Source organism: Agrilus planipennis, unplaced genomic scaffold, assembly GCF_000699045.2.
Source record: "Agrilus planipennis isolate EAB-ADULT unplaced genomic scaffold, Apla_2.0 scaffold8, whole genome shotgun sequence".
NCBI classification, from domain to species: domain Eukaryota; kingdom Metazoa; phylum Arthropoda; class Insecta; order Coleoptera; family Buprestidae; genus Agrilus; species Agrilus planipennis.
The window spans coordinates 833,688-856,904 of NW_020442461.1; the positions used below are offsets into that span (position 1 = coordinate 833,688).

At 36.9% G+C, this 23,217-nt stretch overlaps 1 protein-coding gene across 2 annotated transcripts in view; it reads left to right on the top strand.

The window, feature by feature from the left end:
• Positions 1–5,398: 5,398 nt before the first annotated feature.
• The window catches only part of LOC108736083 (bromodomain-containing protein DDB_G0270170), a 44,832-nt gene continuing 27,013 nt past the window's right edge, over positions 5,399–23,217 (top strand). Inside the window, exons 1-4 of one of the 2 annotated variants that reach the window (XM_018468376.2) lie at positions 5,399–5,674; positions 18,569–18,962; positions 19,569–19,819; positions 19,899–20,152. In XM_018468376.2, coding sequence (XP_018323878.1) covers positions 5,629–5,674; positions 18,569–18,962; positions 19,569–19,819; positions 19,899–20,152 — 945 coding nt within the window. In that variant the 5' untranslated portion in view covers positions 5,399–5,628. Of the gene's footprint in view, positions 5,675–9,115; positions 9,967–18,568; positions 18,963–19,568; positions 19,820–19,898; positions 20,153–23,217 lie in introns of those variants that run through there. The other variant, XM_018468375.2, reaches the window with a different exon arrangement.

A 23,217-nucleotide genomic window follows, 5' to 3' on the forward strand; every position in this document is an offset into this window, starting at 1 on the left:
GCTGAAGAAGGGCTTTGGATCTAAATAAATTATTATTATTTTGGCAGAAAGCTCGTCTTATTTTGAGTGTCTTTTTTCCGAAATTTTACAATTTTTTTATCCCTATTTACATCCTTGTAACAGAAAGAATTAGTGTATTTCTAAAAAAATAAAAACAAAATAAAAAAGCCTCCCTTTTCGTAGCCAATACAAAAATAAATAAATTTCCTTAATACATATCGAAAAAAGTACTTTTGATTAACATCTACATTTAATTAAGTGAATCTATATATTAAAATATAAAACAAGTGAGAGTTAATTAAAGATTAATTAGTTAAGGATTAAAACCAAACATTTAAAAACTCTTTGCAAACTTGTTAAAAAAAATATGTATTTGACGTTGTGAGATAAAAATGCTCTCAGTTAAAGGATTTCTAATGTTTTTGTTATCCAAAACTAATTTTCTCTATTAAACAAAATCTGAGCGAAAAAATGTACCTACAATTTTATTTGTAAAAGAACCGAATAAACAAAAAATACGCATCTTTTTTGTAAAAAAACTTATTGTACATTAATTTTTAATTACCTCATTTCTTCCCTGTCCATGTCCTTTGTTCCATAAGGACTCAGCACACGCAATTGATACTCTTCTTTACCAAATCCCGCATCTTTGAGATAACAAGGGAAATTACAGACTCTTCGTAGTCAGTCCTAGGGACTTCCCTTAGGAGGCGTACGTATGAAGCCAATAATTACCTACAAACAAACCAAAACAACGCAATAAGTTTTTTTAGAGATAAACAGATATTGCTAAACAAACAAAATCTTTAAAATAAAAGTTTAAATTTCGTTTTTCTCTTGGTAGCTATAGATTTTATTTGTTTTGGCGCGATTTACGATCGAATTGCGATAATTAATTAGATATGACTCATTTAGTAATTGATATTAAATTAAACTAATTAAAACGACTAGAATATTATCGGGTAAGATAGCAAATCGTATTGTGCCTTCATTTATGATTAGTATAATCTATACAGCATAATGTATTATGTGGATATAGATTGTAGTAAGTTTTATTTTTGTTCAAAGGTGTCAGTTATTTTAAACGCAACATTTTTAGATCCTGAGGTCGACCCAGGTCATTACTTTAACCTCTCACCGTAATAGAAATAATAATTGTACGCTATATAGCCTACACAGTAGCCAACATATATATATATGTATACGTAGCAGCTCGGTTTGACCAGTGGTATAATAACGTCGGTTTACAATTTAAATGTTTCCGTTTTCCGTGTACATAAATACAACTTAACTTTATCAACTTTTACCGGCATCTATTCCATCCATCGCTTTATTAATTACATATTATATTAAAGTAAAAGAAGACTACAATCGTGCGGGATGTAACTAAAACAAAAATCTTATCGACGCGCTTTTTTTATCGTCAATAAAAGTTTAAAAAAAACAAATTTTGAAAGTGTATGTAAGGCCTTTGTCATTACATCCACTAAAGACGTTTTTTAAACGATTATTTTCTCATTACTAATTGTCTGTCCGATCCAATCCAAATAAATAAAAAGTAGAAATATAGCCGATGCTAACGATCAAATTTGAATACTTAACTAAATAGTGAAGTGGGTGTAAATGCCAGATAAAATTCTTATAATCTAGTTTTGCAAGAATGTAAACAGGCCGGGATTTAAAGTGCAACTTTTGCTTATAACTTTGTCTGGGTTGCATTTGCTATCAGCGTGAAAAACTGATGGGGAATGAAAAGTAAGGTCAAAGTGTAAAGGAACAATATGAGTGGTAAGTACAAGGTACCATAGCTTCTGTAACTGTAACAAAAGTATTTATATTTACTGTACAGGGTATTTACTGAATTATAAAATATGAAGTTTGTCAATAATAAGTTTCAAAAACTTTTACTGATAGCAAAATCTTTAGTTGTAAGAATGAATATTAAGTCAGTCGACCGTTTCTAGTTTCGCTTGTCCGAACTTGGAAATTTGCTAAAAAGGGGCTGAAATTATGTGTATTTTCTTTTGAATTCGCAAAACCATCTATTGATCAAAACATACGTCACCTTACAACACCCTGCCGCACTTTTATACCATATAAATTTGAATTGGCTTTAACTACTCAAAAGAGCGCAATTTCGCGATTCCTAAGTTGACAATTAGTTAAAAATGACTTCAAATTATGAACCACTTCATTCAATTCCTCAAAACCATCTTTTGGTCAAGATATATGTCACTTTACAAATTTAAATTGACTTTATCTATTCTAAAGAGCAAAATTTCGCGATTAGAATGTTCAAAATTAGTTAAAAAGGACTTCAAATTATGAACCATTTAATTCAATTTCGCAAAACCATCTTGTAGTCAAAATATATGTCACTTTACAACACCTTGCCGAACTTTTATACCTTATAAATTTGAATTGACTTTAAGTACTCTAAAGAGCGAAATTTCGCGATTCCGATGTTGAAAATTAGTCAAAAAGGACTTCAAATTATGTACAATTTCATTCAATTCCGCAAAACCTTCTTTTGGCCAAAACATATGTCACTTTACAACACCCTGCCATACATTTATATCACACAAATTCGAACTGAATTGAATAACGTCTGCAAACAACGAAAATTTTAAAGTCCACATTTGAAAATTGGTTAAAAAGGAGCAGAAATTATAAATTATCCTTTTCGATTTCTCAAAAACACGTTTTCGTCAACATACATTTCACGTTATATCATACGAATTTATATTGAAATGCAGAGTGCACCGTTTGCGTCACCTTACTATTAGATAGATCCGCCTTTGCCTACGTCTAATACAAAAGAAGATTCACCTTAACACGAATTTGATATTTAGATAACACAATGTGTTATTGTGTCAAGACCTTTTCTTTAGGTATATCGTAAACTAGCATTATAGACAAAAGTTCAAACTTATTACAAATGTTGAAACGCATAATTAATCTAAAAATCCTTGCAGCCTTCAAATACAAAAAGAATGTCCAAGATCTACTTCCTGTTGATTTATTATTTATATTTAAAAATTCAGAAAATATTGTGCTGTACCAGTGCGCGGAGTTTTGGACATAATGGGTGCTCTCACCTAGAACCACCACTTTGACCAAAACAAGGCATCCCTGCTGAATAACCAGGGATTAACATGGATCATCGAATTATAACGCGTTTCTTTATTAGATGAAGATATTTTATTGGATTCAAGTACTAAAACGTGGTATTTATATAACCATCACGAAGCAGAACTGTTTATCCACTCAAGAAAAAATGTTTCCAAAACATGAAGAATTCCTTCACATTTCTAAGACCTAACTGAAAATTCAAATTACTTTTTTTGACTGTATACGAATAAAAATAAGTATATATTGGACAAATTAGGAGATAAATTAAATGGAACCTACAAGAATTTCCATTCTCATTTGTATGTGCAATATCGTCGAGGGTCAGACATGGGCTAAATTAGGTTCCAAAGAACCATGATCCCAGCCCTTTACTCAGATTTGTAACCATCTTCATTTTTAACCATGTAACTGACTATCCACCAGCTCCAGGTGGAAGTAAAACACTCAAAGGTTTTAATGTTCTAGTGCAGGGATGGCGAACCAATGGCACGCGTGCCATTAGTGGCACGCGACACAATATTTTGGTCACGTCACTAATGTTTCTGTCATTGATTCTTAAATCAAGGAATTTTCAGCAAGATTTTCTCACTTCAGAGAATTATCGGAAATACTAATACGAAAGTTTATTATATACCCTTACGTGACATTCGATAAAATAAATTGAAGAATCTGAAATGCAGCTGATTGATTTCCAGTCTAGTTCAATATGATTCAAAAAGTTGTTGGAACAAGGAAAGAGTTAGAAATAATTGAAACAGAAAGATTGACGGGTAATAGAAGTGAAAATGCTAATAACAAAATTTTGGATACATGGAATGCGATAACAAACACATTTATTATTATTTGACAAAGCTGGCATATGATATTTTAATAATGTTTTCATCAACCTATGCCTGCGAGTCATTATTTTCAGAGATTAATAACATCAAAACTCGCAGTTACAAACCGTTTGGTAGATGACTCCAGTTCAGCGTGCATTCTGCTAAAATAAACATCTTACAACCCTAACATAAGTTATTTGTCATCTAATCTGCAAAAACAGAAGTCACACTAATTTTACTTTAATTTAAATTACACGTATAATTTAAACATTGCAAAATGTTCCTATTTTCTTGTAGAATTTTGAGTTGATATTATTTATTATCATTATTTTCCTAATAATCACAGAGATAAAATTATTTGATGGCACGTCTATGACCTGCTTAAACTTTTCTTTATAAAAATGGCATGACGGTACTTAAAGGTTCGCCATCCCTATTCTAGTGAATATAGTAATCTGGATACTGATCGAAGCATATCCCAAGTACGAAATACCGGAGTTGACGACAGGTCTAAACCTGGGTCATTAGTGGTAAAACCAATCATTGGTTTACCGGTATTGGAGTTTTAGTGTCATATTTCGCCAAGTTTGGTCCAGTACCTGCTGGACAACGAAATATACGTAGATTTGTCAATACTGGACCAATGTTTGGCCAATTTTTAAGTGTCAAGTTTTGGTACATTAACGATTGTCCAATATTGAGCAACAATAGATACTGTACCAAATTTGAACCAAGTTCCAAATACTGAAGTACGACATGAATGTACGCCGGCGGTGAAATTCTAAAGACAGGCATTTGCCATGCTTGGTCCAAAAATGGAAAATCCTGGGTCAATCTTGGCCCTGTCGTGGGATGCAGAGAATTTAAACAAAACGTAACTGAAACCATGTAGTATCAAAGAGGATCGTCCATGTACACCACAAAATCTTTTTGAGAATCGGACACATGTTTTGTCCACTTTTAATGTGGAAAGAAGTTTGTGGAGTACTGGGATGAGTCTCTACGATATTATTCTATTTACTTACTACACTCCCCTTTACCATTTCATAATAAAAACATTTAAAAGCGTTTTGTGCGTTTAATTAAACTATAGTAGAAATGAGTGTTCATTTTAAATCCGTAATATTTTAAACAAAAATCTGATGCTGTGACAGTGTGATGAAGCAATATTGTACGTATTATTTTAGTTTAATTAAAATTAATTTATTTCTTTATGTGTTCGAATATTTATTTATATAAAAATAGAAGAGAAACACGGCTAGGAATTATAGTTATAGTAAAATATTTTAATAACGAGATGACCTTTTTTTGAAAAGTCACAATCCTACACTATTGTTGCTACATTAGAGTCATGGAGGGTATTATGTACATATTGTAAGGTCGCAGGTCATGATCCGTCCATGACCTATGACCCGACAGTGCCGGCAACCGCCTCCAGCCTTCTGCCTCATCAGTGTGACTCTTTCTACATTGCGACCAAAGTCTGTCCTTGTATGTAATTTACATTTCTGTGTTAAAAAAAAAGGCCCGAACGTAGTTTTTCGAAAGTGATTCCGTACGATTGTTTTCCGACTTGTTGTTAAACTTTTATTGTGTGACCTGTCCGTGTGGCTTTTAATAAAAGCGATCGAAAATTGTTCTTCGGGGGGCATCTTCTGCTGCGTCCGTTGTCATCATGAAGAGTGAGGAACCGCTTTGCGTTCCAGGTAACATTTTAAAATGTAAGTTCAACAAATTAATTTATTTAATAACGAAACAACTTTTATTGGTTCATTACACACACAAAAGGTTTTATAAAACCAGTTTTTAAAAAATCGATCGTCTCGTAGCTATTTGCTTTCTTTATTTATTGTTTTATTAAGAATTCTACAATTGTTTTTGAAAAGAGGAACTTACAAACTAACTAACGTATGTATCAGAGTTCCTAAATGTAGATTATGTTTTCACAATCTGACCCCTTTTATGAACAAATAAAGAGTTCAAAGCGTAACGCATTAAAATTGACATTAATTAAAGTGTTTTACAGCCAGTACTATTTTAAAGAGTTCCTAATCATCCAGTGGATAATTAATCACTTTTTTGTTTTTCAATTTTATTCTACTAAACATCTTGTTTTTATCCAAAAAAAGTTGAGTAGCTGTAAAACTCAAAATAAATTTAAAAATAGAAGTTTCCCATGCATACTTCTCTCAATCAACGATGTCATTCTCTATAGTTTTATAACTTTTCAACATTTTTGATACTTTTGAGTTATTTGATTTTATTACGTAATGCAAGATTAATCAATTTTTGACTTGTTCCTACTCCATGTAATGGGACAGTAATGTTTAGGCTTCAATTACAAAAAAATATTTTTTAATTTCATTGACCATCTCCGTTCCACACCTTCCAGGCCCATAATCCCCGGCTAGCCTCTATCTCTCTCCCCAATTAGAGTTATACTTACAAAAATGACCATTCCTAATTAAAAAAACAATCGGCTACGTAATGGTCAAGCGGCTGTGTGGCCAGGGCATCGCAGGGGAGTCCAGCAATATCTGACGACTTGACCGTCCTACCTACGCGATCGTAGTGGGCGACGTATCGTCAGATCGTCACACGCGCGCGTGAGCCGAACGAAGTGAAGGGAGAGACAAAGAAAGAGAGAGAGAGATACCCTGGCGGTCGCGAGCGCGTAATAGCGCGCGAGCAAGAGCGATATATCATGTATATACAGTGTGCTGCAAAAATATGTAATGGATCCGAAAATGTCCAAGTAGGACCTGCGCATAGGTCTGTTTTAGACACATCCTGCCTCCCATCAAATAACTACGTCATGCGTGTCAGTTTAAAATATCCGAGAATGAAAATGATTTCCCACAAAATCTGGAGAATAAGCCTGAATAAGACATCTCACAGGAACCCGAAGTAATTTACTTCCTCATTGAAATATATCTAGTTTCCATGCTCAGTACACTATATTTCACTTTTTATGCCGAAATCAATAAAATTAACCCCCTAGTGGTCATCCTAGGAGCAAAATTCTTTAGCTAAAACTAACCTTATATTAACACAAATCTATTCTGAATGTTTGGTCAAAGGTCACACATTCAAGATACATGTAATGATGAAGGCGTCAGTCTCAGTTACAGACTGTTGGACTATTATCAGTCGCGCTAGAAGTCCTTACAGTGGATGTTGTAGTCATTATTATGGTACAGGAGTCAGCAAACTTTTCAGATAGAAGACCAAATTGAAAGAGAAAACAGAGGAGCGAGGTATCAAGGTATATCATCATCATGGGGTCATGAATCCAAAAACTGGTTGGACACGCACCTTCCGATTATGAGCCAATCTTCTGAAAGCTAGAATTTAACCAATTTCGCACAGTAAACCAATGTAGGCTTTCCACATGTTTCAAAAGATAGCGTATAATCCTGGTTCTTCTTTTCTTTATTGATATCCTTATCCCTGTGTTCTCCTACTTTTCCAATACTTCCTCAATTCAAATCTTCTCTGTATTTATGATACTTTCATCAACTTCCTATACACTACATCTTCCACAACTTCCGTTTCCTTGATAGATGTTATAATCTGTCAGAATGCAGATGTGTGATACTGATACGCTATTTGATGAGGCGATATGCTATTTTGAAATATTTGATGCCCGCAGAGTCACATCAAATAAGGCAAAAAGACACATGTGACACGAGAGGCTGATCTAATCCAACGTTCACTGTCTTAAAAATAAGCGAATCTGCCGCAAATTTTTTCTTCCAGAATCCAGATCCAGTCGATCTTCATTTCCTTTCTTTTATAATAAATATCTACTGAAGAAATGTATCAAAAGCTTCGATGTTGGCGAGATAGCTGCATGATTATTCGCCTTTGGTTGCGGCCCTTTTTGCCGGGGGCGGGTGGTGTATCAAAGCTGCAGGTGGGGTCAGGTTGGACCATCGTGGTGACCAATTAATGTCAACTCTACGCTGAATAACCTAACAAATTTTTAATTTCACGCGTGCCCTGCAGCTTGTGACTCCATCTTGTTGGGCCAAATCCGTCTCACTGCAACTCACAAAGGACAAATTCCATACACCCATGCCCACCTCTCTTCTATTATACTACCCGTTGTTTCACAAATAAATACCGAGCTTTAGACCATTGCTTAGTATTCATAAGAACATCAGCTCAATTCCGGGTCCATCTTCTCTGGTCCAAGTTCTTCTCTGGTTTCCTTGGATTACTTAGGCAAATGCTCTGGAGAAGTAAAATTCCCCACAGATAATCTTCCACTGGCTTCTGTCTTCGTATTGTCGGTTTCATCTTGTCCATCCCAAGTATCATCAACTCATTCCCATGATTCCTAAAAGGAGACTGAGGGAACTCATCTGCTCGACCCTCCGTCATGTTCTATAAGGACTTTCCGCTCACTACCATTAGTAGCCAAAAGTTTTAAAGTTCCTACAGATATTCTATTCTGCCTGTTAAGAATAATCTGTGAAATGGCTGAACCAATTTCGATGGGACTTTACATTTCCAAAAGGAAGCTGAAGAAGGGCTTTGGATCTCTACTCTAACGTAATCCGCAAGACCTACCCGCCTACCAGCATCACTAGCTGGTGGGAATGGAGCACCCAAAAGTGATTTTTTAAAGTGCGAATTTAGAAGGGCTAGAGAGCTGCATCCGTTGCAGCTAATAGGTGTGATATTATTGTTTTACCACTCACTAGCATTAGTAGCCAAAAGTTTTAAAGTTCCTACAGATATTCTTTTCTGCCTGTTAAGGATAATCTGTGAAATAGCCGAACCAATTTCGATGGGACATTACATTCCCAAAAGGAAACTGAAGAAGGCTTTTGGCTCTCTCTCTTCCAACGTAATAAGGTGGACCTACCCTCCCACCAGCATCACTAGCTGGTGGGAATGGAGCACCCAAAAGTGATTTTTTAAAGTGCGAATTTAGAAGGGCTAGAGAGCTGCACCCGTTGCAGCTAATTGGCGTGTTATTATTGTTTCTCGATCGATCGAGTCATGGAGCTGCAATTTTCGCCGCTCATTGTACACAAACTAGTATACGGGGCACACTCTTCATCGGATTGGCAACGGTGGCGGCGGATATATGCGCCACCTCCGAGGCCGTCCATGGCCGCCTTCTATCTCACCTGTATGATGATGATGATGATGGTAAGTGCACCTGTACTGCCGCGGCAGCTACAGTAACAGTCACGCTGCCGACTCGCAGTTGTTGCTGTTGTTGTTGTTGTTTGTTTCGCTGCCACCAAAGGTACGACGCGGGCGCTCGCGAGTGCACACTTCTACCCCTTCGATTCGTTTGTAATTTTAATTGTTATCGGCGTTATCATTTGCATTGCATAAAAACGGACGCCGCGCCATCGAACTTTATCTCTTATCATATCGGGCAGACGCGACGTCTGAATACACAACGCATACTAAATGTAAGCGATAACAACCGACCGGTGACAACGAAATGGTACAAAACACAAAACTCATTCCTAGTACATATTTCTACCTGCGTCGAATAGCAATTACGTGATTGCTTTATCACATTATACCAATTAAATTTTCAGTTGTGTCGGTCGATACATGCGGCACGTACGTGTGTATGTGTCGAGGGATCGATTTACGTATCGATAAATAAAAGATATGTCCATTAAACGGTAACGAAGGGCGCGACGCCCGTGTAAACTTTAACCGGTGATTTTTATATGTGTGCAATAACAGTGATGACGTCCCTCGTTGTAATGTGCAAATAAGTGTAAGAGCCATGTCACATGAAATCCTGCATGTTTGTTTACAATTAAACGACATTTTTGTTAGCATGTACCTGTGAATGGTGAATTATATTTTTGTTTTTTGAACAGAAACTACTGACAATTAATTTGTGCGTAACATGACTCTCTCTCTAATTTATAAAATTGAGTGACGCGCTTTTCTATCTTCGGAAAATTGGTGAAAAATATGAGAGAAATGGACACTGAAAGCCCGGTTGTTTGGCCAGCGTGGTGTTATTCAGGTGCGTCTGAAATTATTAATTATCTAACAATAATTAGCATATTATACATTTAAGTCTTTGTTTTTCACAAAATAACTACTTTTCATTAAAAACGATCTATCTTATACCCTAAGAATAAAGAATATGGATGTCCTATTACGTGGAGGTCTTGATAGATTGTTACCCTAATACAGAAACGCTTAAAATTATTAAATAATACTTTTATATTACTTAACATAATCCTCCCGTTATCTTAATACATTTAGACAGCGGTCCTCTAGTACCTTTAAAAACAATTCAAACAAACAAAGTTCCACAACTTCTTTTTTGGAAAAACTTCTGCCCTTTCAAATTATTTTTTAGTTTGAAAAATAGATAGTGGTCAAATGAAGCCAAATTAGGCAAATACAGATGATGGTCTACCAGAATTTTATTCAGTGCATTGTCCTGCAGGAACAAAAAGCCTTATGCGATCATTTTTTCGAAAATATTTTTGTGTTATTTTGTCAATAATATTCTCCCGTTGTTGTTTTCTACTTCTCCATCCAGATAATAAATATACATGACACTGTACCTATCCCGTCCATTTTTGAACCTGAAGTCTTTTAAGTCTTGGAAAACTAAAGTGTTTCCATTCCATGGACTGCTGTTTTGTCTCATGGTCGTAAAAATATACCCAGGTTTCACCCCATGGCGATAACCCTGTTCAAAAACTCTGGATCTTATTCAAATTGGGTACAGATTGAGCAAGAAGTTTTAAGAAGTGCTTTCTTCTGTTCTATGCTCATGTATTTTGGAATTCATTTCGTAGAAATCATTCAATCATACCAAAATCGACATGAACATGAACAATGTGACGAACTCGTTCTTATAAAAAGACCAGGCAGTGTATCAATTATACGTTTGAATCCAATTCGTCGGTCTACCATTATCATATCGAACTTCTCCATTTCAAGTGGGAGTTTTGTATTATAAATCGTACTTTTAATTCAAATTTATCGGAAAAAATTAGTAACAGCTATAACCAATGGTTCGAGCTTTTAAGCACAACTATTATCACCTTGAGTTTTGCTAAAATGACAATGTAAATAGTTTAATCAACCCTTCGACCAGGAAATTACATTCTCTTGGCTAAGTTTCTAAATAAGCGATCATGTTCATCGACAGATACGTATATATAGCAAATGATTTCGATTTGGACAAAGTACTTAGTAGATATTTTTGCATCACTAAATAAAAACGCCCTATAATTATGAATAAAAGAAAAGCATCTTTAATTACAAAGGAGTTGAGGACTTCTACGTTCCTGTATGATTATTAATAAGCAGGGTATATGCATGATATATTAAATTTTAAGTATCTAACATTTTTGGTAATCAATTCGTTTACTTTTCGTTTAAATAACATGTAGAATTCTTGCCGCAATGAATGAATTATAAAAAGATATTAAAAACCAATAAAATTAACAAAATCACAATATTAAATTGTTTGCTATCACCAATTTAAATATCAATTACCTAATGCAGAAATTTGTTAAAACGGCCACCTCTTCTAAGGTCAAAAACTGAAATAAGTTCCAAGAATCTACTTTCATAATTGTTTTATTATTATATCTAAACTATTTTTATGTAGGTATCTATATGTATAACGTCCAAGCATGCAAAATTTAATTGATGAATTTCATTGGAAAGTTGATATTTTTTTGATATCATGATTTCATTTTTGATAAATAAATCAACTTTTATTTAATTTGCAAAACCACACACACTTAAAAACCTCGAATTAAGCAAAAATTTGCTGCAAGTAGCAGATAAGGGAATAAGTTGAATTCGATCTGAACTGATCAATTGATAACAGTGGTTTCAATTGAAAGTATTTAGGAATTATCAGTAATAATCAACGAAAATATGTGTCTACACATAAAGTCGTTTGTTTGGATTCGTATCCTAGTCTTACACTCGAATTTTATTGTGTGTGTTTGAATATGATTTCAAAATTAAAATCCTTGTCGTATTATCTGCACACATACCCGACTGATATTCGTTGGAAAATCCTTTTGGACAATTCCTGAGACCAAGGTATCAGTGGCTCATAGAGGAAAATTTCTGGGAAATTATTTTAAACGAGACCTTCAACAGATTCTTAAAATTGGAACTATCATTTGCCAATAGATAAAGAAATATTATCTGCATATTTCCCTGCCGTAATTTTCTGGAAATGGAAGGTTAGTTTGTGTTTGTGTGATAAAGGGTGAAAGAATTTAGTAAGAATTATGATAGTAGTTTGGGATTATTTATGGAAGACAATATATCTTTGATGCTTAAATCTATAAAGTTAATGGAATTATTAACTTGATTTGTTTCTTTTGGAAATAATTTTCTTCCGTGGGGGCATTTTTCCTAGGTTTTTCTCCAAAGGGAACTTTTGTCGTAACTTTTCTTTCTACAGATTCACAGCCTGACATCTTGATAGTTTCGTATGGGGATTTAGTAGATAAGGTTTCAGAAAAAAATGAATCATCAAAATCAACAATTCTTTTTTTTATGTCCTTGATATTTTGTCATTAATTAATAAGTATATCTACTTATTATAGACAAGAAATGTACCGTTATTAGTTAATTATACCAAAAATGATTAAATTTTAATTATGTAGAACGGATTTCGTTGAATCAATTCGTCTATACGCTAATGGCGAGTGCAAAATGCGATCATCAAAGGACATTATCCATTAAAAAATACTTAAAATAATACCAATAAGTGTAGTTTAAAATATTTGAGGGGTGCTACACTTTGTTTAAAAGGTTTTGAAAGTTCGATTAGGTTGGGGTAGCTTTTAGGGAAGAGGGGGATATATTTACAGACAGGTCCACACAAAAATTAGAAAAGAAATGTGGAATTTCTATGTTCGGTGAACTTTTTGCCTTACCTATAAATCCGTACAATTCAAGGAAGACTACAAGGGGTTCGAAGTGGATTACTTTTGTATTTTCTTCCCCAGTAGGTACTAACCATAAACCGATTTAGAAGAGATTTACAGATGTATATATCTAAGTGTGTGTGTATTTAAAGATTAAGCTGTAAAAGGAACTTCAACGGTGGTCGTAAAATCTCAGAAGTCATGTATGTCCTTGCCTGTGGCCTGTAGAGGTCGTCTACCTGTCGCTTATTAGGGGACCTGTCATTCTGTCCCCTGACAGGTAAGGTGCTACCTTTGTGCCGATATATACGCTACCTATGCATATATTGAAAACTGTCGAAGACTCTCTCTCTTCTTTTTCTTCTCTTCCTTGCTGTGTTTCGTTACTTTTGTTATTACAACTACCTGTGACTCCGATCTTTTTCAACTGCCTGTTGTAACTTACAACTAACCCTCGTCTCGACCTTGTTCGTTGTTAAGTTGTTTTAATGTTTATGGCAGGTACGGGGTACGGATGACCGACCCCTGTCCCTAGTGCCTTTTCTGTTGTTATAACTACGGTCAATTTTCGACAAGTTCCGGTAAAAACGATTTCTAGAAGGCAGTCGTTTATCACCGGATATCTCTTCGGCATTTTTACGAAAATGGTAAAATTTCAACCTTACACTTCGTGTTAAGGAACGAATTTTGAACAGGTCGTCATTTTCATCCGCGTGAAAGCGTTTTCAATCTTTTATAACAAATACAATTATTATTGCCAATAAACAATTAAAAAATAAGTAATGTAAAACACTCCTGATTACCTCTTCCATCAAAGATTATCCCGAACAGGTAGTAAATAATTTTCATCAGGTTCATTTGTAAAAACATTGGATGCTTCATTCCTATTAGCTACCAATGGTGATAGGTGGGCAATCAGTCTCCTTTTGGGATTCGTGGAAATGGAATGAGAAAGATGAGATAAACGAAATTAATGTAGATGAGAGTGAAGGATTATTCGTGGAATATTACTGCCTCAGTATTTGCCTAAGTGAATCAAGAAAGTCACAGGAAAACTTGGACCAGGGTGGACCATCCAGGAGCCGAACCGGTGTTTTTCTAGGAGTCTAAACCTTTAGGTCATGTCGCTAAAGTTCTTCGAGATGGATCATATGAGTTGCTCAAGAAAGAGAGTATCTCTGAGAATTGTTTCAATGGGGCATTCCTTGATTCCATATCCACGTTCTAACCTAACCTAACCAGGAATCGAACCAGCGTTCAGTAGGCCACGTCGCTTAAGCCCTTCGAGATAAAACATATGAGTTTATCGCAGAAATGAATAGAGAAGGTATCTCTGAGTATTGTTTCAATGGAGCATCCCTTGATCCCTTGGCTAGTGTTTCTGCCATGGGTCCTCAAAGGTAATCACCACTGATTTGATTATACCTCATTTCTTGATCGCTTCTAGTGATTGCATAGTCAATTCCTACAATTCCGCCAGTAATGCTGGTGGGCGAGCAGTCCCTCCAGACTACGCCGGAAGGTAGAGCGGAAGGCCTCAGCGTCCTTTCAGGAATCATGGTTCGGGTGGGAAAGATGAAAAGGGCGAAATGAAAACAGAAGAGAATGAAAGATTATCTGTGGAATATTACTGCACCAGCATTTGCTGATCTAAAGAAACTATAGTAAAACTTGGACCAAGGCAGACGGACCCGGAATCGAACCTGGCGTCCTTCCGAATGCTAAACAATGAACTAAACCTCTAGGCCATGCCGCTTGGTTCTATCCATTCATTCTTCTGATAACTAACCTTAGATGACTCATATCGATGGACAAATTTGCATTATTGAATCAAAGAAGCTATATTCTTCTAACTTTTCTTCATTCATAAAAAATTAAAAGTGGAAATTGGAATGGGGGGTCACTTGTGGGACGACAAGGTCCGGCTCTGGCTATCGTCCACATTACGCACCTATACAGAGCCGTGATTTTAATATTGAATGTTAATGATCTTTTCCTGACTTTCTAGATATAATCGACGAGTTCTGTTAGTTATTTATTTCCAATGTATATTCATATACTTATAAAAATGAATGCAACGGTCAAAATAACGACCAGACAATGTTTTCGACGACTGCATGATACGTGGCTTCACGTACATATCGGTTTTATTATTGTTGCTGTACGCCGTTGAATTGTGATTTGATCAGGAATTGTTTTCATTGTCGATTCGAGACATATAGCCTGGCACTTTTAGTCCTTTTGTCGCCTTACGTCTATCCTGCCCTTTTCCTCTTTTTATTCATTCAGTCATCGTTGTTTGATAATGTCGTCTTCAGACTAGGAAAACCGTGCTTTGAATTGTAATCGTACAATTGTCACGAAAACCATCAAAGGTTAAGGTGCTGTTCATACGTTTCATACCTTATTCGTTATGCCTACCGTCTTTATACCAAATACTTTGATTTCAATACATTTTACAAAATGATTTATATTTATAAATTATCGTTATTAATATTAAAGGAATTGTGTAATGTCCTTAGTATTATAAACTTATTACTATTCTTGTCTTTATCATGATTGTTTTTTTGCTATCTACATTTAAATTAATCCTAAGGCGATTTAATTAAGAAATTAACAATTTTAATGTTGCAATTTGGAGCAACAACGTAGAGAAGTAAATATTAGGAAGGGAGTCAAACAGGGATGCTTACTGTCACTGCTATTTTTTAATCTATACATCGAAGATGCGATCAACATCATTAAAGACAGTACAACTGTAGGGATAGATATACAGGACCAAAGATCAGTATGCTTAGATTTGCAGATAATATAATAGCAAGGAAAAGTTAGAGACAAAACAGTATTGTATGAAAATAAATAAAAGTATAACAAAAATACTGGTATGCAAGGGAAAAAAAAGTAGGGAATGAGCGAATATAAAGATTAGAAGAAGTGGCTGATGTTAGGTATCTAGGAAGTCAGATAAGAAAGGATTGAAAGAGTAGTAGGGATATAAAGCAAAGGATAACGCAAGGTGGAGTCGCCTTAAATAAAAAGAAGCTACTTCTATGCTCGAAAACGGGTGCGAAACATTTATTCCTTATGTGTTGATTTTCAACACGTGACAGAGTTCATGTGCCCATTGATCAACAGAAACAATAGGTCTTCTTTTGCCACTGCCTCCAACAAGTGTTATTTCCATAGGTGGGTCTTCTCAGGGACTTATTCCCAAGTCAGGCTTTAAGTTTTCCCCAATTTTTCTCGGGATTTATCCATGGAGAAACGGAAAGATCTACTCCTTCGTTAGATATCGTGGCAGTGACTAGAACGATGTTAGTGCGAAAGGGAAGGAAAGCCAGTAATGCTGGTGAGTGGGCAGTCCCTCCGAACTACGCCGGAAGGTAGAGTGGAAGGCCTTCTTCAGCCTGCTTTCAGGAATCGTGGGAATGGGTGGGTGGTGGTTCGGGTGAGAAAGTTGAGACTGACGAAATGAAGACAGAAGAGAATGAAAGATTATCTATGGAATATTACTGGCCCAACATTTGCTTAAGTGATCCAAGGAAACCACAGAAAAACTTGAACCAAGGCAGGCGGACTCGGAATCAAATCGGCATCATCCGGAATGCTAAGCCACGGTCTAAACCTCTAGGACATTCCGCTCGGTGGGTAATGACGCCCTCAATCCTCTCGTATAGTCCTCCACTAGGATTTCATTCTGGTTTAAATTTGATTTCCCCTCGTATAAAGCAATGTGTGCATTTCGTACACGATCATCGCAGTAGATAAACTGCTTTATGACATTGGCATAAAAGGCCCGCGTAAAAGGTCTCGTATCTGCACCTCGAATTTTGAATTGTATCCGTGATTCTTAAGTGTCAACTGCAGCGACCAACGCGATCAGAAGCGTTTTCCTGAACTCATCGATTTTCGGAAATACTTTCGCAACATGGACAGTAGTAACAGTGCTTTCAAATGCGTGAGCGATCGCAACCAGAAAGTATTGATTTTCCATAATAACCAATTCTACTTCTCTCACGCTTTGATCAGCGGTCTCGCGGTTTGGCGGTGCTCAATTCGCAGATGTTCCGCGCTTCTTTGTACGCCAGGCGAGGAGTGTTTGTCCCATAAAAATGAGCTCAACCACGGAATCGACGTGAGAAAATTAAACATAAAAATCTTTTCGAACGCTGCAAAACACAAAGCCGAAGAAATGCCACTCGAACTGTCGTCAAAAATAATCAACTGAGTCGCGAAAAATAATCCGGATTTGTACGTCACTTTCACAAAGAGGGATTTGGTCCGGCAATGTCTATTTCCTACGTTGAAGACGACAGCAGCGATTGATGACAAAATCAAACGTTTCGAACACTACCTCTAACATGTTATCATCATCTTCAGTACTAAGACTGGTTGGACACGTACCTCTACTCTTTCCTGTCTTAAGCTAATCTTCGCATTTCCCTAAAACTAGAAAAAAAAAAACTTTTGGGTGTTTCATTCCCATCAGCCAGTAATGCTGGTGGGCGGGCAGTCCCTCCAGTCTACGGCGGAAGGTAGGGCAGGAATCGTGGGAATAAGTGGGAGGTGGTTCGGGTGAGAAAGATGAGGCGGACGAGATGAAGACAGAAGAGAATGAAAGATTATCTGTGGAATATTACTGCATCAGCATTTGCCTAGGTGATCCAAGGAAACCACAGAAAAACTTGGACCAAAGCAGACGGACCCGGAATCGAACCGGCGTCCTCCCGAATGCTAGACAATGGTCTAAACTTCTAGGCCATGCCGCTCGGTCTAAAACTAGACCAACCCACATCCTTAACTATTTGCGAACAATAATCTAATCTAGGTCTACCTCTACCCCTCCTAACTTCCGTTTCTGTCTCTAATATGTCTCTAACTAGACCTTTATGCCTGAGAAGGTTTCCTACCAACCTATCTCGTCTAATTCTCATTGACTTCCACAGAGTCCTCTGTTCTCCTATCCTTTCTAATACCTCTTCATTTCTAACCTTCTCTATCCACGATATCATCATAATGTAAAAATGATAATTGTTCACATTTTGAACTGGTACTGTCCTGGTTCGAGTCTAGAGTCTTTAGAACTTCTTCCATCTTTGATGCTGGTTGTAGTCTATATCGGAGATTGAAGAACCTCGTGTTACCGAAACGTTAGAAAGGAACTCTAGCCGACGAAGGCGTTTAGATCCGAATCAGGACATCACCAGAGCGCGTGAAGGTGGCAGTAACGGCACTAACGAATTGTTTAGTGGTGAGGAGAGGTGGAATTGGTGAGGCTGGAAGTGAAAACTCCAATGTTGGAAAGAAAGTAAGATAACCCAACCTAACCTTGACTGTTTTAAGGTTAATTACTACCTCTACCTCCTCTATCCTTACGCTCTGTTCGATCCTCAGCTCATTTAGACTATATCGGACCGATCTTTTACCCCCTCTCCCGTCTGAGTGTCAAGTAATTCCAAGGGTGATGCATCCTTACTAATTCTCCTTTATTATTCGCAAACAGCGGAAGAGTATTAATTATATATTTAAGAACATTATTTTCTGCAGGAGGACAATTAGGTATAAAATATTCCTCTTAGGTGGGGGGTTGTATCAGTTTTCTTGTAATAGTCTAAAGTGGCGTAATACTTGAGTGCCCCCTTATAAAACAGTTACCAAAATACCAAAAATAAACAGCAATAAAACCTTTTCCTATTTTTGTTTCAGGCGATACCCCGTCTTCGGATCCATTGGAAAACAGCCCCCCGATTTCATCGTTCAAGCCGGCGATGGGGGGCAGGCGACGACGTTTCGACCGCAGTGCGGTTGTCACCACCGCCACGACCGCCTCCTCGACCGACCTTACCCTCCAAACGAGTACCTCGCCGTTGAGCAATAACAACAACAACAATAATAATAATAATAACAATAACAACAATCACGTTAAAAACGAAAGACTGAGCCCCGGCACCCCGGACACTTCGCGATCGCGAAGCGTCACTCCCTCGTCCGCCAGTCATCCTGATACACCACCCGCCTCAGATCAACCCATGGGGGGTCGAAATTATAGCGATTTTATGCGAAGTTTGGCCGCCAAATATAATAACGCTAACCAAAACGAGTAAGTAAAAAATACATCGCCAGTGTTAGAATCGAAAACTTTTCCTTTGGTTGGACAATCCTCATTCAACAATTCTAAGCATTCCTTCCAAGTTGTACTGTCCTCACATCCTACTAACACATGTTTAGAACATTCTAACTCCTTGTCACATATCCTACACAGTGTGTCTTCTCCCTTCTTCTAATATTTACAATCCCCTACACTCATTATTTCCTTACCTTCTTCTAAATACCGTCGACGCCCAATCCCCTTGTCAGCCCCTTCAAGATTTCCCTCAGCCCCATCATATATACTGACTCCTTTAGTTTTCTTAGATCTTCTCCCCTTATCATTTTCCTGGATCTTTTCCTCACCTGCTCCAGGTTGGTTTTAATCTCCTCAAAGCTCTTCCTATTTTTCGTCTTTATTTCCAATACCTTCTTCCGTCCTATTTCCTTCCTGATGTTCCTCTCTTCTAGCCTCCTCAATCCCCAACCTCTTCTTGCTATTGCTGCTTCCCACATTGAGTCTTCCTTCTTATCACACAATCTGGAGTACTTCTCCGTAATTACAATATCCATTTGATGTATCTTCCATATAAAATCTCTATCTATTTCGTCATTTCAGATATTTCAGTACAGCAAGGAACGGATTTCCTCCGCCCATCGATCCTAGATTTAAATCGTCCTGTTTTCCCAATTTAATACAAAATCTCAATTCCGCCGCTGCCGGCAAAGACGAACAAAACAAAAAGAACGATTTTTCGTCGATATTAAACCCCTTTTCCTCAACGACCATGTTCCCCCCACTGATAGACATGTCGACCACCCAAACTCTGCTCGCCATGGTCAGGACGGCCAAGGAAGCAGAACTACAAGGTAAGAAAAATATTTTGAGACTCCGCACATTTAATTCTGCCAAACACGAATCAAAAGGAGACGTAATTTCTTAATAAAGGTTTACTGAAGAGCGCGAAAAGGCAAGAAACGTCGTCGCCTTTGGATCTGTCTGCCGGAGCCCCAGTTCCCAAAAGGCCGAGAACGAAAACGCCGTTGACCACAAGCGGTCTTCCCAACAATGGAAGCATTGTGATGAGCGCAAAAAGAGACTGGTCCGAGAGTCCACGACTCCTGGAAGACATTTCCAGCTGGAATGTAGACGATGTTTGCAACTTCGTCTCGACTATTGACATTTGCGCTGAATATGGGCCGGTAAGTCTATACTTACATGCGTAAAAAAATTTTTGTTAAAAACATTTTCGCGAAACATATTTCACCGTTTCCGAAAGCCGTTGACTTTCATCGGTAATTGCCGTCAATTCAATAGCAAATTGTTTTTACATCTATTGTTTTATGGGAGTTGGTATATGGCAGGTGTTGCGATGAAATTTTAAAGTTCCACGCAGAAATATATGATCTTTTTTGTATGTGATTCCTATCGTTTATAATAAACCCGGATATTATGAGATTACATCATCAACATCGTCATTATCATCATCATCAGGTCGTCAGTCCTAAGATTAATTGGACACGCACCTTCACTCTTTCCTATCCTGAGCTAATCTTCGCATTTCCCTAAAACTAGAACATCCTACATCCATAACCTATTGTGAACAGTAATCTAATCTAGGTCTACCTCTATTCTTCTTAACTTTAGTTTCTGCCTTTAGCATGCCTATGACTACACCTTCATGCCTGGGAAGGTGTCCTACCAACCTCTTGCGAATTTTTTATTGACTTCCATAGAGTCCTCTGTTCTCCTATTCTTTCTAATACCTCTTCGTTTCTAACGTTCTCTATCCACGGTATCCTCATCATTCTACGGTACGGTAACACCATATTTCGAACGCTTCTACTCGTACAGGGCCGCGCTCCAAACATACACCTTTAACAATCTTCCGACATTCTAAATTAATCGTTCGAGAGAATAGAAATGACTCGCTTTGTTTTATATCTCTACAAGTCCTTCTATCCTGACTTATCTGACTTCCTAGATACCGAAAATCAGTAATTTTTTCATTTCAGAAAGTGCATCCTTGTCTGACTCCATTGACTTTAATAATAAGTAAAAATTGCGCGAAAGCCAAGAAAACTTCCTTTAAAAATTAAAGGACTATAAAAAAACATTACTCTAAAGTGGAATTCGCATTTTGTAGGCGCCCCACGACACCACACAGCTTGTTCTTTATATGAAAAGATGGCAGAAGGTATTCGTACGAATTTTCCTATATATATCGCGTCGTACTTTTCAAAAGATGATGAATATAAAATCCCTATCTACATGCTCGACTCTCAAATCGTCGTTAGTGTATGCATCACACGAGTAAAGAAATAAGTAATAATACATAAAATGATAGCAAAACACCTGCAAGAATCGGTACCACAAGAAATATTGAAACTGCAGTAGTTCTTCGCCCATTGTATTGTTACCTGCACTCGCCACTGAAACCACACTAGTGGTATTTATTATTGCTTCGTACAAATGTTTTATCGAAACTTCGTGATCCTATTGTGTTACTAAAACTATAATGTTAGAGCTGCTGATAGTAATAGTGATGCTCGTATTTGCATCCGAGCATTGCAAATACCAAGGCATTGTCGGTCTCTTTGAAATGAAATTTAAACGTTGCAACCGCGACATCTCAGGCAGGATTTTCGCCTAAGAATATCGCAAACAAAAAATTTTAGAATATACTTTTGAAGTCTTCATAACAAGCTCTTTTCACCTATATGTCACATCATCATCATAAGGTCGTCAGTCCTAAGACTGGTTGAACACGCCCCTCCACTCTTTCAATCTTCAACTAATCTTCGCATTTCCTGTAATCTAATCTTTACCTATACTCCTCTTAACTGCTGTTTCTGCTTCTAATATGTTCGTAATAAATCTTTCATACCTGAGAAGGTGTCCTACCGACCTGTCTCGCCTATTTGACTTCCGTGATTCCTCTGTTCTCCTATTCTTTCTAATACCACTTCATTTTTCTAACCTTCTCTATTCACAATATCCTCATTATTCGCCTGTAACACTACATTTCGAAAGCTTCTAACCTTTTCTTTTCCGCCGCGCCCACTGTCCATGTTTCGCACCAGGCCGTGCTCCAAACATACACCTTTAACAATCTTTTTCGAATTTCTAAATCAACCGTTTGCGAGCATAGAAGTGACTTCTTTTTATTGAAGGCGACTCGACCCTGCGCTATCCCTACTAGTCCTGACTTATCTATATTAACCCTTTAATGTAGTCATGTAAAATCGACAATTGACCAGTGAAAAGTGCGAAGTTCTTTACCTAATATTAAGGTCGCTTGTTTTAACAAATTCTCCCAACATTATTGTATTTCTAGCACTTAAGCAAGTTAAGTTGTAAAATATCTCTCTCATGTTACATTGGCCTACAATTTCGATTCGTATACCATTATTACAGTTACTCGATGTTCGTTGAATTAAACGGCGTTAATACTAATTAAAATTTTTTTAAACATGATACATACTTGCTTCATGTTTATCTACGAATAAAATTTTATTTTAATGAACAAAACTACGTCAGCCGAATCCTTGTACTAATTTCTGCAAAGGCTTTGTTCTACATAGTAACAATATTTATTGTAAGGTATTTATTTTAAATCGAAATTAGAATATTGATTGAAGGTTCTCAAGAAATTTGAATGCGGAAGCACGCTGCAGATTAAAATATATGAATTAGTTAGTTAGAATAAATACTTTGTTATTTACACAGCCCAACGTCATGAAATTTTTTACACACATTGTCAAGGGTACAGAAAAGGACATGGGGTACTTTTTCTCCAGAAAAAGGATACTGTTCCCGTAGGATATAAAGATTAATTTTATCTAGTCGTCGATGATATTTGACACAATTTAGAACATCAACGCGAGAGAAGCCGCGAGTAAAACCTATCACGATATTCTGTACACTTATTGTCGGGGGTACACAAAATGGCATAGGGTATCTTTTATTCAGAAAAAATCGGTTGTCTGTAAAGTCGGTTTACTGACGACAGCTGAACGTGACAACGTCATAAGAAAATACTGATGGAATGGTTTCATATTTCAAAAGAAAATTTTAATTTTATTTGTTTGATAGATATTTTGTATGGATATAGAGAAGGAGGTAAATGGAAATGTATTATTGTATAGCATCTGTCCACTGACGCATCGCTCACTCAAGTAGGAGAGAGACAGATGTCGAACGCTGCCGAACGCGGAGGCCGATTGTGCCTCTTTGTCGCTCGTTCCGCGCTCTCGCTTGCACTTCA